The sequence below is a fragment of the Lepisma saccharinum genome, chromosome 16 (genome assembly GCF_977018435.1).
Source record: "Lepisma saccharinum chromosome 16, izLepSacc3.1, whole genome shotgun sequence".
NCBI lineage: Eukaryota > Metazoa > Arthropoda > Insecta > Zygentoma > Lepismatidae > Lepisma > Lepisma saccharinum.
The window spans coordinates 18,804,764-18,824,236 of record NC_139244.1 but is presented as its reverse complement, the minus strand read 5'-3'; the positions used below and the strand labels follow the sequence as shown (position 1 = coordinate 18,824,236).

Here is a 19,473-nt window from a genome sequence, read left to right as displayed (position 1 = left end):
TCCTTTTCTATATCATTCTATTTCTTTCTTCCCAATCTTCTCTCTTATTCTCCATTCTCTCTTCTCTTGCAAAATGTCTTAACGTTTATTTTCTACTTTCACATCATTTCTCCCTATCTGGCATCCGCATTTCTGGCTAAAAAGTGGACCAAAGAAACATTTTTTACCTTGTTATCCCTTTTTTCTATCTGTAAATCTATTACTGGCCCTTCATTTCTTAGATATGGCGTTCCAAGAATATGAAAGACGAAAATATTTTCCCCTTCATCCGTTTCCCTTCTGAATCTATAGCCATTTCTCCGGGCTTCGTCTCCATGTAGATTTCAGAGAGGGGGGAGCGATGGCATTTTTCTTCTCTCCCATTGGCTTCCTCCGCGAGGACAATGACAGCCAATCGCCTTGCCGTGCTCAAGGCGTGGAAATTCAGGATCACAGAGTCGACCAGATTTGTTTGAAGAAAATCTGCATCACCAAGGCAAGATCGCTGGGTTCTTAATGAAGGGTTTTTGAGCCGCTGGGGAGAACACGACGTCCGTGATACAGACCGAGTGGTGGGGGAGAGGAGAGATGCGAAAGCGAGGGCATTGGTGGAAGGGTTGAATGAAAGATGACACAAAGGAGAAATCATACAAGAAAAGATAAAAAATATCGACAGCGCGTGCTCGGGTACGACGAGATGGAAGGAAATAAGGATGAAGGTTAGGAGCACGGAAATTTCCAGTGAATCTTCAGGAAATATTGAAGTGTTGCCGACTGCGTGAAGAAATTACCAATCTTAGTTGCAAGTTAGGCTGAGCCCATGTGGCACGAATGGGAGAGGAAAGAAGAGTTTACAGGATTCTTGTTGGGAAACTTGGTGGTAAGAGATCAGTAGGAAGACTAAGACGAAGATGGAGGGATAATGTTGAGATGGACCTAAAGGAAATTGGTAGGGATGGAAAAGAGCATATACATCTTGCTCAGGATAGAGACAGATGTTACTGCAGCCATGAACCATCGGGTTCAAGAAGGCTAGAGAGTTAGTTAAGTTAGGCTGATATCTTCCGACTGTGTGCAAACTAGTGTATTAAGCACGACAATGAGAATGAATGTTTCAAGAAAACCCAAGTAAGGATTCGAACCTGGGACCGTCAGCATAGGATAGCATTCAAAGGCTATTATGCCGACTCCAGTGACAGCCCGCACGGTTGAATGGATACCGGACATCGCTGTATGATGCACCAGAATGCATCGATTGATGCACTAAAGTGTGTTTTATGACTTCTTCAAAGAATCAGATTCACATTTTAATGCATTTGGGTGCATTTTTGTATGTCGTGAAAAAAAAACACCAAAGTGCATCATTTGATGAAAGTGAGGATTTCTTTCAGTCGAGATGCACTTTAATGCATCAGCTAATGCGTTTTGATGCACCAGAATGCATCTTTTTGGATGATGCACTTAAACGTTTGGTCTGAGCTACAGAGTTTATGTAGCTCAGACGAGACATTTAAGTGCATCATCAAAAGAGATGCATTCTGGTGCATCAAAACGCATCAACTTATGCATTAAAGTGCATCTCGACTGAAAGAAATCCTCACTTGAATCAACACTTTGGTGTTTCTTTCACGACATACAAAAATCATCCACCCGAATGCATCAAATGTGAATCTGATTCTTTGAAGAAGCCACAAAACACACTTTAGTGCATCAATCGATGCATTCTGGTGCATCAATCGATATGATGCATTTAGTTCTCTGTGTGTATCGACAGAATGTACGGTGTTCCCACGTTCAACGAACATATTTACTCCGTTGAATAAAAAACTGTTTTAAATCGGTTTCACAATGTGAATTGACAATGATAATGGGGTTCTAGAACAGCTGCGAATACCCAAAACAAGACCAAGATCCTATTTGTCGGACTACCCAATACTAAGCAAAAGTTTCTTAAAAATTGAAAATTGAGAATTGTATTTAAAACCTTTCTATCTACCCTGTATTTAATTTTTTTCACGATCGAACAACAAGGTTTCTATTTATAGAATTTAAAAGAGAGTTGGCCAAAAACAGGCACGACGACAAAACATTAAAGGCATACTCGAAAGAAAATTGTTATCATAGATCAACGCATAATTGAATAAGCTAAATTTTGATGTAACTCGTTCATATGTAGGTCTCTGGTTAATTTATAATTGAAGTCCAATCTCGAGTACCCATAATTTCTGATCCGCCAGTAGATAGGCTAATCAGGACTGGACCTACAGTTTAAAGTGGGATCCAACACACTATGGGCCTCCACCGGGTATCGAACACGGGAAGGGAGTTTGACTTTTAAGCGCCGGCCGCTTGCATCTAAAGCCCGCATCACACGGAACTGGATTTCCAGTAGGTATGCCCTAGTTGGCGCTGGACTGGATACCAATTTGCTAGTTTTCGCCTCACACGATACTTATCAGCGTACTTGGCGATAGACTTTTGTTCCCATACGAGGGAAGTTATAATGGCGGCCGCGTGAGATGTAAACAATGTATCACTTCACATTTTTAAAAGCCGATAACGTTTCGTATAAAACGTTTTTAGGTACAAAACAATGGCGCTGCTTAAATACATACTTTACAACGTTTACTGTACACGTATGGAATAATATTTTAGTTGTTTCAAATGTAAACACCGTGCACTCAGCATAGATGGTGTAACTCAACGCGCCTTTCATGCTGTATACGTTATACATTGCTGGAGTAACACTCGTAAACCACAGACATAAACGCTCCTTTGCACACTCACAGATTATCTTCACATGGTGAAACTTTGCTCTGATAGGCTGTTTCACAGAATCCAGTCGAGGAAAGCTAGTAGCAATTAGAACATGTCCTATTCCTCTAAACCAGTCAAGCAGTCAGCCAGGCGGCCATGATTGCTACCTAGAAAGTTAGTTCAGCGCCAACTAGGGCATTCCTACTAGAAATCCAGTTCCGTGTGATAGGAGCTTAAGTAGGTGGTTGCCCCCTCCTTTTCAGGAGAAGCTGAGTGGGCTACAGAGCCGCTTACACAAACTGAGAAATTGAATCTAGGGCAGTTGCGACGAAGCCAAAATCACGGACAATTGCGATGATTTGTGACGGTGATGGTCATTTTACAAATTAATGGTAGGGCAATTTCGACGATCAGGACTTAACCTAACCAAAGGCGTCACAGAACTAATAATGCTGTAGAAGGTTGGAACAACAAAATAAATAGGTGGCTTTGAATACCGCATCCAAAACTTCATTATGTTCTGGCCTGCCTCAAGAGCCAAGCAGAAGAAACCAACATGAAGTACATGCGGATGGAACTTAATCCAGAAGGCCAGAAAAGGAAGAAGCGTGACATTAAAATAGACGAGAGAGTTGGGAAGTGTATTCGCACATATGAGGAAACAGGTGACTTCAAAAGGTGTATGTTGGCTGTAGTCCATGTTCAAAAACTTGATTGAACCAAATTCCCAGCCGAAAATATCAATATTTCACATAATCCTCTTGTAAGAGGTATTGTACGGGGTGTTAAGTCACACATCAATTTCATAGAAGATTTAAAGTCATAGCAATTGTCCACCCGCCCTTTCACTTCTAACTGTGTTCATCGCAATTATCCGTTATCGAAATTGTCCGCCATCGCAATTGTCCGGCTACCGAGAAATTTTCACCTGAGATTGCACACCGCGGGACTCGAAACTGGGTTTTCCGATTAGTAGACAGACGGCTGACCAATCGCATCCCTTCACTTTAACAGTTCATTAATTTGATATATTTTACTTCGCATTTCTGTCACTTTTGGCTAATCGCAAAGATGAAGATGAGTGATGAAATTTATGTAGGGACACTCATCACAAAGAACGTCCAAGGTCAGACAGGGATTCCAACCCGGGACCCCTAGCGTCGTAGCGCGCTGAGTTAACCACTCCATCACTTTAACGAAGCAACCGTACATTACATTACGAATTACTGCACAGTAACTTAATGACAGTTACTCCATAAAGTAACACATTACAGCATATGCTACACTTAACAACCCTCCCTCTTTAAGTTATGTAATTGTACTGGCGATAGATGGCAGAACAGGCATAGGCCATTTTCATTATTAAAGTCAACGCTCCTGGTGTCGCCAAACTCAGGATCTTTTAAATGTCGACGACCCGACGACCCACTTCGAATGTGGAAGCAGAACTGCCCATTGGGGGGTTCGCTTGCTGCTCTCATAATAGTCCCGCTAGGCTCGCTCTGAGTGTTTCGCCAGAGCTACACTCCGAAGTGCTCTACGACCACATCGGTCATAATTCTTCTCTGGACAGAGTTATCGTGAAAGCGTTGGAAAAAAAAACCACATGGCGATTTAACGTCGCAAAAGAGAATTGGCTTACCCCTGATTCAATTGCTGCACGTTAGGGCCTCCCCGATGGCGTAGTGGTAACGTTCTCGCCTTGTGATCAAGGGGTCCCGGGTTTAATACCTGTCGGAGGCACCAGAGCATGCGGAACAGTTTCCGCCATGCTCTTCCCTCCTAGTCAATGTTGCCAACTTAGTTCTTTTGGGGCCAGATCTGGCTCTTTCGTGCACTCGTTTGGCTGTGAACTGGGGCGCCCGCCCTCATGCCTCACTATGATACCATCACTGGCTCCGGCCCACATAAACCAACTTTTGCCATGAGTATACATTTTGCACGTGACGTGATATTGTTATATTGGCTGCGTCGCCCCACCCCTTCTTACCTCCTCAGCTACTTTTTTATTGTTATCCGGGAATCCTTTATTTTCGATTTCATACGACCATCGGTGGATAATTTAGATGGGTTATGCCGTCGGAAAACTTAGAATAAATTGTCAATACTTTAAAACTAACGGCAATAGCAGAGCCCCACCCCCTTTGACACCTAAAATTAAAATTACCCTAGGAAGAACTTTATCCACGTAAATGTAGCTCCTTGAAAGTCAGTTTTAACTCAATTTAGTTCTTTTATGCGCATCAGGTTTGGCAACACTGGCAGGATGGCCGTAGGAGGCAAGGAGAAATGCATTGAGCTTATGGGAGTATTATTTGATTTGTTCTCTTGGGAATATCAAACTTCTGACGGCATAGAAAAATATATCAACTGTAAGAGGACAGTTTGATGAAGCTTTTCACAAACGGAAAATTCGAAACTTCCATTTGATCAGCTGCAACTTGAAGTTGAAGTTATCGAGTTAAATTTCTCCGTAAGGAACACATGGGATTCTCAAAATTCTCACTCATCATATTGTTCAAGTATCGTGTCTAGCTTAATAATTGACGTAAAAAAAAACGTTTTCACTTGCAACATGGGGAGAAATTCCCACTCTTGCGTACGCTCAATTTCTTTTAGTAGCATTGCCCATTCCGACGGTATTGAAATACTTTTGTGGAGGTCATGTGGAAAAGCGTTAATTTTGTGTTTTGGTGTCTCTTCTGTACTGTAGTACCATTTATTTTGTTATTAGTCGCTGATTTCCCAAAAATGTCATGAAACTTTATAATCACCCTGTGTGTGTGTGTGTATATATATATGTTGTTTTTTTTACTTCGTGTAACTCCAAGTATTCTTATCTGACGGTATTCCAAATATATCCGAATATTTTATATAATTATTATAATAACCCGCGCGCAACAGCCCGTGAAGGCCAAGGCTTACCTACCGACTGCCGGCCTCACTCCCACATGCCTCAGCAGAGGTGGGTGATCATCTAACCAGTTATGGTGTGACGTGTGGTCAACACGACGGACCCCCAATCATTGCTGTAGGATTTCTGTGACAGGGTTACGCTAGTCATTCGTAGCTCCCCAATTTCCTTACGATGGTGAGTGGCCACCGGTCTCATACGCAGGTCGAAATCTCAGGAAAAGTTGTAACGCTTCCCTCAGGAGAATCGAACCTGCGCGCGTCCCATGGTCCGATCTCAAAGCCTAATGCCATAGACCGCATGGTCACGATGCGTGACCGATATTTCAATGTACATCTTCCTATACACAATTGGCTACATCTTTGCTATTTTAAAGCCAAAATCTTTTATTTTTTTTTCAAATTATATCTCATTTATTATGCTTGCAGGAAGATAATAATAGTACTTTCAAAATTCATGAATTTTAAGATATTCGAAAAACCCACTTTTATTATGTTTAGATAAAAGTGAAAGAATGAATTAGATCAAAATTGTAGATCATTCAAAATAGAATATTTTAAAAGAAATGTGCTCTCTTCTAGCATTTACGATAGCCGAGATATGACGGTTTAAAATTTGTCGTCCGTCATTTTGAAAACGGCCGCCAGAGATGTTCTTTGGCAATACTTCGAAATATATTCCTTAAGGCAGTGGTTCCCAAAGTGGGCGCCGCGGCTCCCTGGGGCGCCGCGAAATGTTCCAATATTTTCACTGATTGATTGATTGATTGATTTAGTTTATTTTACTTTGCGTTTTGTGCCTCTTGGCTAATTTGCGAAGATGGGGATGAGTGATGAAATGATGAAATTGATGAATGGACATTCACAAACAATCAAGCCCGAGCAGGATTCGAACCCGGGACTGAGTGACTAATCACTCAGCCACAGGGTCCGGCAATATTTTCACTGAAATTCAATCAATGTTATGACTGTTCCAAATAAGTGTTCATTTAGTACTTTTCACAAATAAAATCTTCGTGAATTGAAAATATATGTTCATTCTTGAACTTACGACAAGCAACCTAACCACAGTAACAGAGCGTTGCAAGTGCTAGATAGGCTTACATTCTGACTTGGACGCCGTGAATCGAAACATTTTGGGAACCCCTGCCTTTAGGGATACCCTTTATGTGACGTAAGTTTCAGCTTTTCCATAACTTTGAGGTTGTACCGGTGCAATCAGCATTTCAATTCTTTGTCATGATTATGATGTAATTGATCCTCATGCAAGAACATTATTTATCCATTTTCTGACAGCTTACTCATCGACTGTTTTCCATTATGCTCATGTGAGACTAAATGCTACATGCCATTTCATGTTATGAGGGATCAGAAACATTTTAATGTGATCAGTGAACCACTAAATACATTTTAAGATTTGTCTTTCAATCATTACATCATTACATCAACTTGGATATCTATCTCAATAAATAAGTACTGCCACTTGACTATTCTAAATACTTGATACTGTTTTTTTCTCAAAACTAGTTAAAGCCCGTTATATTCTAATTATTCCTTGACCGTGGCACTCATATCAAAAAGTATATTGCAAAATATATTAAAGATAAATATAGCGCCATCTTCCGTTTAACATATCGTCATAGAAACTGATATAAATAATATATTTATTAAATAATTTCCATTTCTTAAATTGACATGCCTTACTTCGTCTCATTAATAAGCAAGAAAGTTTTAAAAGCTACCCTTTTTGCGACAGTCTTGTCGGTCCGTCCTTCTGCCAGGCATGCATTACCAGAGTTATATAGGAGAAATCTGGTTGACCGAGGCACGTGACACAATAGCTCAAAGCAACACAAATGAACTCGATCTGTCTCGACGAAAGAGAGAAAAAATCAATCTACTTTATTAGGTGTAGCCATATATAATACAGTATTAACCGGCACGGCCGATTGCATATGAATAGGGGTGCACACAGAGAGTATTCATGATGCGCCTCCGTCATAGGAATTTTTAGGGGGACAAGATATTATACCAATTCTATATATCTTCACATAAAAATGGGGGTGGGGATAGTTTCGTTTCATTGACTTGTTATTGATTTTTAGTTATGGTTATTATGTACAGTTTTTCTACCTACCTATGGATCATCGTGGCGATGGAGTTGAAATGAAACACCACCTCTCATGCCTTTAGAATCGGTTTTGAAGGTGAGACGTGCTGTTCTCATTAATACAAGGTTAGTCAACCAAACAAACTGTTAAGAATAAGGTTCAGTACACTAACAATGGCAGTGAACGTTTCATGTTAGCAAACATGCAAGCCTATAGTGTCTGACCAAAATAATTTGAGTAAATAATTCGGCATAAAGGGGGGAGCAAGGGGAATGTTCTACTTTTGGGGGGAGTGCGCCATAGGCCTTGGGGTGGATGGGTACCCCTGCATATGGAAACCACACAATAGAAAGTCGGCATTTGTTGAAATAAGTTCATGTCCGTTGATAGGTGCATATATCAAAATAGTAATGCAATGGAATATCTTAGGCGTGAAAAAATAGTCTGAGCTGTTTATTAAAGGTTAGTATATAGCCTTCCAATAGTTATTACCAGATGTTTTGTAGTTATGGACCATATGGCAACACTGTTTCTTCATAGCGTTCGTCAGCTGTCAGCTGTAGGCAATTCCATAAAGCCATGGAGGGAAACAGAATATAGTATGTGATTATTTGGTTCTGCATAACAAAAGATCGGTCAATTTGACGCCGCTGCATAATTCTCTTTTGGGCTACGTGAAATAAAATGTGTACATCGACCATCCGCGAACTCAAGGGAGAAATTTGACGCGTCATTGGCAAGATTCGGCCGAAAATATGAGTGAAATGTCATCAAAATTTAGACAAAGGGTAACTTTATGTCAAAGGGATCGTGATGGCCTTGTGTCCGTTATTGCTCTTCATGTCCTTATTGTAATCGATCATACTATTGGTTGAAATAAACGCAAAAGCATCCCGTAGCTCCTATTGGAAGAACCCTACATAAAGCAGTGTGAAATCAGGATTTTTCCGGTCGTTTGAAGCTTAATGTCACTTCATGGTAATAGGCTAATCGGGACTTGGAGTACAGTTTCAAGTAGGGTCCGTGAAGCTAGAGGGATAAAAGAGACCCAAAAGAGTGTAAAATTGTATTTTGAATTAAATATGGTAGAGTGAGATTATTTTCGTAACACCTCTGTGTGTTCTGCATTTGCAGCTTCGGAGCGAGTCATAAGGTCCGAACCCTCCAATCAAGAAGCGAACCGCTGACGTCATCTCAACCCAGCACCTATCGCTAACTCTCCCGCTCACGCTCTACACTGTTGGTAGGCTCGCTTGCTGGATTCGAACAGGAAGCTGGAGATGTTTTGAAAGTAATCGGACTATACTTTTTTCACGTCCGTGAAGAACGTTCACGTAGAAGTTACGTAGAATCACTGGTGTGCTAAAACTTCACGCATAATACCCGAATTGCGAGGAATTTTCGGTCGGCAGACGCAATATGTCTACTTCCCCTAAGTAACAAATCTTAAAGCAAAAATTATTAGCATTTGAAAGAAAGATATAAGTAAGAATATATGGGCCACTTAGCTATAAATATGGTAAGTACTTGTAAACTTAAAGCAGAACTAGACACATCATAAGAGAATGAAATACAATAAATTATATAATTTATAAAATATTATGGTACGCAGATGTAGTTCCGTGAAAGACGACAATTTCATGAATCAAATAAAGTTTGTAGGTGCGTCCGCATATATGACTATTGTGCACCTTTAACACTATTAAGGAAGAAAAATCCTCATCTACCTACATTTTAAGAAAGGGGTGTAAAACACCCTTGGGAAAAGTTAAAAGTACAAGATCGTAAAGTGACCTGCACAAGACAAAACACTACAAATTAAGAAGGTAAGGAGACACTGAAATGCCCGTGCTTCTCCAAAACCTAGAAAGTTTGATTAAAACCCAGTCATCTCATACCAACATGAACGACACAGAGTCTGGAGGATGAAAGGTTTGTCTGAATACATTCAAATCGACACATTCCATAAGAAAATGCAGAACACTTGAAATTACATTACATGTACGGGAAAGCCGAGGGACCAGATCTTGCAGCAAATTAGTTCTTTGGAAAGTCAGAAAAATAGATGGGAGACTGGTATAAGAATAAGATTCTAAATGTATGAACATAAAAATTGATTAATACGTATACAGCATAATAGAAAATAAAATAACATTGTTGAGAAGGCCATATAAACTTGTAGAATGAAGAAGAAACAAAAACGCCTTGGGTAATTGTCTCCAATGACGAAGTCACAGCGTGATTCTCGATGCACGAAAATGTCACTTGCCGCACAATTACTCTTTTCATAACATCTGGATTTCTTATTGATAATATTATCCTAGAGTTGGCATTTAGAAGGAAAATTGACTTCAATATTTCTAAAATACAATGAATCTCCTCTCAAAATTTCAGTGAACAGTTCCCAATGAGCAACAAATCAACTGATTGAAAGTCACCTAATTAAAATGAATAAAAACGCGTGTTAGGATTTGAACTAAGTTTATTACTAAACCTTGCATGTTCTCTCTTCAGTGGTTATGAATATATTTTCATGCTACAGCTAATATAGTGAGTCGTAGCTGTAAGAGTGCCAATGAATTCTTACGGACAATATTGCTTGAAGAAATTTTGAATGAAATAATGGACAGGTAAATTTAACGAATTCCTTATATTATACTATTTTTAATGAAACTTGAGTGCAAAGGGGGGGGGGGGGCTTCGATCCCCGCAATCCCCACTTGGGTGTGTCCTTCGCGGGAGTATAGTTCAGGATTGGCCAGATAACACGCCTGGTGAACTAGATTTGCATTTGCATTATCAATTTTTTACCTACAGACTCTGCCCCTTTAGGCAAAACTGGTAAAGGGGACTCGATCCCGGGACTTTCAGTGGAGGAAATTTCGCGAGCAACGTGGTGAGCTTACATTAAAGCAACTGCACCCGCTTATCAATCACCAACGTTAAGATACCTGTCATCCTGGTCGGCATGCAACCCACATTGCCCAACAGTTAAGCGGGTTTGCATAAGACCACGGCTGTAGGTCGCTCAAACAAATGGGTCGTGAACGAAAAGCTAAATTTAGCCGCCGCGAAACAAGGGTGGCGGTGCTAAAATTAAGAAGAGAAATAGGCAAATAATGAAGTAAAGCGATAATTACTTTTGATTGAAGACCACGGTTCTGGAACCTTGCTCTCAAAAACGTTCCCATGAGCCTTTTCCAACCTTGCTCTCAATGCATGATTCTAGCTACCCGCTGAGCAAGCACACGTCCCATAGATCAAGTTCTCTTATCTTCAACACGGCCTTGAATCGTTGACACTGACTTAGTACCCAGGTGTACAGACGAGTGACGCAGTCACTGATTGACCACGGTTTAAGGCAACTCGTGATGTTATTGGGGAGAGAAATACAAAATAAACGTGCACACAATTTGGTACACAATTGATGCGAAATATTTAAAATCGTACGCCAGTTCTTTTTATCTTATTTAAACTGGCGCGGGCCTACGTGGCGGAGTGGTTATCACAGCACGCTACTATGCCAAGGGTTTCAGGTTCAAATCCCGATCTGGGTATGGTGTTTTTGTGAGTGCCCCTTTATCAAATTCATCACATCATCCCTATCTTCGCGATTGCAAAATTGACAAAAAAGCGAAATAAAATAAACGAAATCAATCGAACTGGTAAGAAAGAAACTAGAATTTTCTTACATTCTATTAAAAGTCAGCATTGAAATTTAAGTTCAACTTTTCAGATTCACTCAAACGCGTGCAAAATATGCATACATAGCTTTTCCTTTCGGCCTTATGGAAGTGCGTATATTGTTTACAAAGATGTGATGCAGACATATAGCATACATTTGTACCTCTTGTGCTTCTAATTATTATTACTATTAGAACATGTGTACCCATATGTACACTCTGTAAAATAAAACAAGAAATAGACATTCAATGTTCGTATGGTTGCAAAGGGTCCAGAATTAATTAAGTCTACATTTCTAAAAGTCTATTGCAAGAAATGCAGTATATAAAGTCTTATCCGCACTTACGAGAAGATCAGTTTGAAACATGATTTCATTCTTAATGCATCCGATTTCCTCCACTAGACAACATCAACTAAAATAATTCAACGATCTCATACTTATAACTACATAATTTTATTATTATCCCAACTAGCGACCATCTATTATCGATATTTGAATTAACACTGAAAGTGATTGAATATTTGACAGTAATTTTAAGTTTATATCTTCGTTAATTTGCATGTATTGATTTCATCCTAACTGGTACTACAGTAGAATATTACAATAATAAAACAGTTTGCTTTGTTCGGAATATTGAGAACCAACATTAGAAATGAATTAATGAATTAATCGTAATTTCGTCTATATAGTTAAGATGATTTCGTTTAAATGCACATTCTCACATTACACCATTTTCACAAATAATAACTTTAAGGATGCGGCTAACGAGAATATTGTTTTAGTATTTAACGTTTCAAAAGCGTACAGTCTTGAAGACTGTTAAAATCAAGAATTCAAAGTGAAGTATTACGTAGCAAATATTATCTACCACCATATTCGTGGCAACTACCAAATATATCATATCAGTATAGTTTGGTTTTCTTATTTACAATATGTTCGTTTTCTTTCAAAATATAGCAAGACGAATATATTTCTGTTACGAAAATTCTTCTGCTATCAAACCAGATTCTGAAATTACAAGTCTTTGGACAAGTCACTGTACTACATCTATCCAGTTTTCCCTATTTTATTCCATCCGAGATACACATGGTAATCTTCGCATGTAATAAATGATCACACGGACAACGTTATAAACAGTCTACTAGACAAGAACGTTATAGGAACGGAAGAATTTTGTTCTTAACTTAGAGGCTATTAGCGATATTAGTTGTGTCTTTTATGGACAGATGGAAGTCTTTTCTATGCAATAAAAATTCCGTTGGGAAGATAAAGCAATATTGCTGATGCTTGCTCCGCTTCTGAGAAAAATGTATTTCTTAGTTTGTTCGTGCGTTACTTTAATTACGATTGTGTCGTAGGTGGATCCGAAACGTTGAAATTCAAAGTCTCGTTCCTTCTCTTTTGAAATTGCATGATAATCAGGAAAGATAAAACTGACAAGGTCGCAATATCTCTCTTCTAGAGGTTGTATTTTCTTCAATGATTACGATACGATCCACATCTACAAAAAAAATGAAATCCTGTTCCTTATTTTGCAATAAAATGAGGAAAAATCGTTGATATAAGGTGAACTGGTACTAACTGGAAAATATACGATAGACAATGTCAACAGTGTTCGGCACACCTTCCTCGAGGTTGTATTTTTGCATCATGTACAAATCAATACTTAACAAAATAATAGTGTCCTGACTTAAAAATCATTCAAATAACTTTATTTGTTTAAATAAAGGTACAACTCTGATTGCGTCTTCGTTTTATCTTAGTTTTATTTAAAGTTATTTTTACAAAGTGATAAAGAAAATCGAAAAGTCTTCCATTATTACTGATATCCCAGTCGAAGAAAACCTTTACTTTCACGCTATCTAACAATAACATTTGAACTAATTAGAACCGGAACTTAGGTACTTTCTTAAGTAATAATTGCAGTAACGAAACTGACGGTTATCTCACAGTAATATTTACTTTATGTGAAGAATGTTCAATTAGGTGTGAACAAAGGAAGATATATCCTAAGGTATAGAGGTAAGAGAACGGCAAAATGTTATTAACTTTTTATAAACGTTCATCCTACAACAATGCACAAGGAAACTGCGAAAGGGTTGCCTAGTATTCCCCTTCTTCGGTTATTGATTACATGGTTCAGTTGTGTGTGACGGTACTTAACCGTTTTAACCATTGGAGAATTACTGATCACGTTCAGCATTATGGATGAACACAAGAACGTTTGCGAAAAATTAATAGTGATGTATGAACAATATAGGAGTGCATTTTTCGTCTTCAAGACGACGCAAGCCGGACCCTGTGGCCGAGTGGTTAGCACATCGCGCTGCGACGCCAAAGGCCCCGGGTTCGAATCCCGCTCGGGCTTGGTTGTTTGTGAATGTCCATTCATCAATTTCACGCAATCATTCCCATCTTTGCAAATTAGCCAAGAGGCACAAAACGCGAATCAATATATACTTAATCAATCAATCAATCAATCAAGATGACACAAGATGCACAAGAAATCATCTTACATCCGTTAATACTGCATGAGCAAAGTGTAACGTACCTGGTTACTTCTGAGAGATGGTAACCAAGATACATTTTTACTGTGGTGCTTTCAAACATAACTCTGTAAATGTTGGTAGCCATGTAACAAATGTGGCAACACAACTACAGAGAAAGTCGTATGGGAAGAAACTAGTGATAAAATTGCGTCGAAAGAGCTAAGGCTTTGTTACATCAAAATACAATGGAAGGTTGTTAGGGGCTGTATTAGCCCCAATGCCTCAAAGGTTACAAGAATGTTGGTGTATGTATACGGTTATGACAGACTAAATGCAATAAAGCTTAGGGTCTATATTTCCGGGACTCTATATTAGCATTAGGACTAATATCTTCGTCAGCTGTTTTCTAAGCTACTTTATGTTTTACTTGTATTGTTCTGAGGGTGTAGTTTAGGTACAGTCACCGGCAATAAAAAAGGGAGAACTACATCCTTGAAATACTCGCTTCCCTTCAAGGCGTCGTGTGTGTTGCCTAACTCTACGGCGTTAGTAGAAATTGCCATTGAAATTTTGCTATTAAAATCCACTTAATGCAGTGGAGTTAGTTCTTTCAATGAAGCGATTATTTCACTATCAAGGTGTCCCATAGTAACTGTACAAATGATGTAATGTAAGAGTATGTTCCTGCAGGTTGGTCGAGCTGAGCTCCCGCTAAGAATCGAACCGAAGCTGTCTGCTGAAAACTCAGACGCCTTACCGTTTGTGGAAACTTACATAGAGAACAACGCCTGCCAATGCACTGTTAATGCGGTCAATAAAGAACGACAGGCAGACGCGAAAGACATTGTAAGTTGACACCTGAAAACGCACGCACATGTGTGACATCCCTAGTACTTTTGCTGCATCCTGTACTTGTTCCAACACCAAAGTCGACGACAAAATGCATTCAACTTTAAGTAGGAACACGTAACAGATGTTGTCGCTTGGCACGGCCACATGACATCGCGTAGCAATATGGATTCATGAAAATTGCACCGTCTTATGGATCAGGCTGGCGTTTTCGAGAGTATGCTAATAAGGTCGAAAATGGATATGATTACAAGTGATAAAAATGGTACTTACCGGTCCAAGGTTCTCAAAACCATTCCTCTTCGCCACTTCATGAGCGATTTGCTCTCCAGGTAGGCCCTTGAGCTTCACCAGGAAGGAATTAGTGAAAACTTCCTTGGGGGAGGCCGATGTAACGTTTATCCCGGAGGAAACGAAAAACAAAAGAAGGACAGCAAACGTGGCGCGAATGGGCAACTGACCGCTCAGTACGCTACATGCTGCAAGATCCACCATCGCCAAGAAGACCCGCGTTATGTTCTCTGTTGCGAAAAGCGGGAAAAAAATAGGTGGGGGGAGTTCCTGGCTTATCGTCCGGAGAAAACGAAGATGGCGGCGCCCGTATGGATTGTTGAGTGTTGTCGGTTCGGAGCAGATGTTCTCGCCCGCCGTTGTCAGATGAGCTGGAGCCGATTTCGACCCGGTTGCATGAGGTTTCGCTCGTCTGCCCCGATGGAAAATGGCGGCGGTGAACTGTGTTTGAGGTCCTTTGCTTCTCCTCCTCTGTAGCGCTGGTTGAGCTCCTACCTTCTCTTATCCCTGTGTGTAGATGTGCGACTCGCTGCCTGCCAGGCCCGACACGAGCTCACCCTGTTAGCGATATAGTTGGTACTTGTGACGTCGGACCTACGTCACGGGATTGATTTTCAGGTTCCCCTGCTAGCTATAGCCAGTCGATGAAGCAGTGTTGCCACTCTCGATGCGAACGAACCGGGAGAAGGTGATTCCACCAGAATATTTCCCTTGCTGGGAATCTGAGCGCACTTGGTTCAAAGTTCGAATTTCAACCAGTGGCGGCGATTATAGGGGACGTTGGGGGCAGTTGCCCTCCAGTATTAGCCACTTTTGCCCAAGCACTATGCTAAATCGTATCAATGAAAAGTAAACTGCCCTTGCCCCTTTAGTTTTGGCAACTCCAACCCTCCCAGTTTTGTAACCCAATCTCCGCCACTGTTTGCAACGTTAGGTTAATCGCGACGATGGGAGGAAGCTCTTGTGGACCAGTGGCGGATTAACGACCTTCTTTCGTGGGGGTAGCGAATGACTCCTCCCACCACTTCTTCTATCGCCCTTTAATCCACCCATACCTTGGCCCTCTTTGAAGGTTCTGATGTATTGCTTTTGTTTCAAGTTCACTTTATGCACAGATCACTAATCGGGACTGGACCTACACTTTAAATTTGGATCCAAACCATTGCGTACCTCTACTTGGTATCGAGCCCAGGACCCCTTGATTACATGGCTAAAACGTTACCACAACGGCAGGCCCCAGGGAGTTCTGGCAAGAATCGTGCAAGAATCTCAGTAAATTTGGCGTCCGACAGGATTTGATTGACTTATATTATTAATTTGACATTTGACTAATCATGAAGATGAAGATAAATTCTTATAAATAAAATTGATGAGGCGACAATCACACACACACTTGAACAGGACACAACACAATCCCCACACAGTATTATACTAGCTGTGATTCCAGATATCACAGACTCGTCACTCTGCAAAATGCAGTCCAAGATGTACTACGTGGAAGGTAGTGACAATTAGGCGAAGGTCATCCCTTACACCCGGCGGGATTTGAGTAAGCAACACCCAGGATACCACTTACTAAGCCCGATCGGTAATTATTTTATGGAAGATGATTCCAAAGGGATGGCGTTTATTAAACAGCCAATGGGTCATATATGACCCATAGAAAGTATAGGCGAAAACAGCCAATAGGTCATATATGACTCATGGTGCCGATTACAACATTCACGTGCTTTTAGGACCTTCATACTTGTATGTGAGGTTGTAAACGCTGACAGATGTTGAGATAAGACTTTGAAATGTCATGTGGAAGAAAACCCACCCCCCTCCCCCTTTCTCTAATATGCAAATTAGCTATTTTTAGCCAAAATGCAGGATTGTACATATTGCGTCATATTTCAGCCTGTATAAGAACTAGGGATTTGAAACAAGTTTCACTATGTTGCAACAATGAAAAAGTTTGCGCCCTTTTTCCAAAATAACGATTTTTTTTTTCATTGAAATTTTGGGGACTTGGCCCCTCCCAACCCCGTTTTTCTCACTTGGATTTTCTGAATTGTACACGGTCACGTGCTCCGATGTTCTTGCTTTCAAAAAAAGTTATCCGAAGTAGATTGCTCAAATAGTCTCCGAGATATACTAATTTATTCTCTAATATGAAAATTAGCCATTTTTGCCAAAATGCAGGATTGTACATATTGCGTTATATTTCATCCTGTATGAGGACTAGAGACTTGAAAGAAGTTTCCCTTTGTTGCACAAGGTCTATTCTTTGAAAACAATGCAAAAGTTTGTGCGCCCTTTCTCAAAAATAACAGGAGAAGAGGGGGCGAATGCCAGATTTTTTTCATTAAACATTGGGGACTTGGCCCCTCCCAACCCCGTTTTTCTCACTTGGGCTTTCTCAATTGTACACGATCGCGTGCTCCGATGTTCTTGCTTTCAAACAAAAGTTATCCGAAGTAGATGGCTCAAATAGTCTCAGAGATATAACGTTTTTCTGAAATAAGTGTAAATATTTAAAAATCGCGCGCAAAGGACGCGGCAAGAGAGGGGTTAGTTATTCTGTTTAAAGGATAAAGAAACGTTAAGACAAAAGTTACACCAAGGGAAAAAGGAAGGAAGGCAAAGATAAGGAAGGAAGGATTGATGATAATGTCGAGCATTTGAGGATAATGGACATTATATTAAAGGTGAAAACCGGAAGAGGAATAAAAATAGGGTTGGAGGTAATTGTGAAGAAAGAAGGTCAGACTTTCACGAAAAGAAGCATTGTCAGGGAAAGGAAATAGAGCAAGAGGAAAGGAGGGAGAAAGAAAATAGAGGTGAGACAGCTAGAGAGAAGAAAACAGATAAAAAAGATGGAAGTAAAGAATGAGAATAAAAGAAAACGGAAGGAAGGGTCCGATAGAGAGACTGATGGAGATAAAGAGAGGAAAGAGAATGAAGAATGGATAATGGAGAGCGAGAGATCAGGGAAAGAGAAGGGGAGAGGGGAACAGTGGAAAGATACATTATCTGTTGAGAATATTGAACATTGTAGAATCGCGACGATGATGATGATAATGAACAATGGTGAGATGAACCAGATGAAGAAACACAGAGATGCGGAAACTAAGAATAATTGAAAAATACCACTTTGTTATCAGAACCTGTTGTTGCTTATAAATACCCCGCTACTATTTTTAAACCGAATAAAACACTTTGATTTAAAATCATAAAACTAGATGGAGCAAGTGGTTACTTTTCTCCGGATTCAAAATATTATGAACATTAAAATGTTTTATTTTGCGTGGATGGGAAAAATAATGCACTGATCTCGGCAAGATTGGATGGAGTGCATACACGAAACAGATAATTTGTCCAACGCTTTGTTAAAGCTAGCATCTGTTATTTACTGCAACATTTTAAGTAGCATTTTGAAATAATGTTTTTTAATGTAACACTTGGTTGTTACATTATCAATGTATTGAACAGTACATGATGCATTTTAGAAGCGACAACAAATTAACAGTAGATACTTGATAATTTGATAATAGATGATGGCATATTAGATTGATTGATTGATTCAGTTGATGTTTTAATTCCACTTTATGCACAATGAGGCTAATCGGGACTGGACCTACAGTTTTAAAGCAGGATCCGAACCACCATGTGCCTCCACCGGATATCGAACCCGAGACCCCTTGATTACAAGGCGACGACGCTACCACGCACCATCGGAAAGGCCCATGGCATCATAGAGTTCGACTCGTCTACAACATCGCTTTTATGGCACCATAACACTGAAGTGGTCGCACGGATCACAATAGTGATTGATTGATTTGGTGTTTTAAGTCCACTTTATGCACAGTACGGCTAATCGGGACAGTAAAACTGGGATCCGAACCACTATGTGCCTCCACTGGGAATCGAACCCGGGATCCCTTGATTACAAAGCTACGACGTTACCACTGCGCCATCGGGAAAGCCAGGATCTCAATAGTTATCCACTCGTTTATACTCACATGCTACTGCCATTTGGCAACACTGTTGAGTTTTGTTCCCCGTGTACATTCCTGGAACAGTCCAGGAGCCGTGTTCGTTCAGTCGTTATTTCAAAAAGATCCATTGTTGAGTTGTTGTAGCTGCTATTCACCGGATGTTTACATTTCTGTGCGTCTTTGGTGCGGGGTGAATTTCACTTCCGGTTTTGAAAAATAACATGGAGTTCAAAGGTGTAAACAAAGGTAGTGTCTGACAGAAAAAGGCAACAAACATTGTGAGGCTCTTGGTTGCAACATGAGATCAGGAACAAGTACAGATGGGGGACAAAATAATACGAACACCTGTGAAAAAGTATGCCACATTTCAAACCGGCAGTACAGCAGCACCACCTGGCACTGAATTCTGCCACCTAGTG

At 40.1% G+C, this 19,473-nt stretch overlaps 1 protein-coding gene across 1 annotated transcript in view; it reads right to left on the bottom strand.

Annotated features, from left to right (window-relative positions):
* amon (prohormone processing protease amontillado) overlaps positions 1 to 15,643 on the bottom strand; it is a 322,809-nt gene extending 307,166 nt beyond the window's left edge. The window contains exon 1 of the mRNA XM_083137814.1: positions 15,057 to 15,643. Within this exon, the coding sequence (XP_082993940.1) occupies positions 15,057 to 15,278 (222 nt within the window). The 5' untranslated portion in view covers positions 15,279 to 15,643. The remainder of the gene's footprint in view (positions 1 to 15,056) is intronic.
* Between the last annotated feature and the right edge of the window lie 3,830 nt (positions 15,644 to 19,473).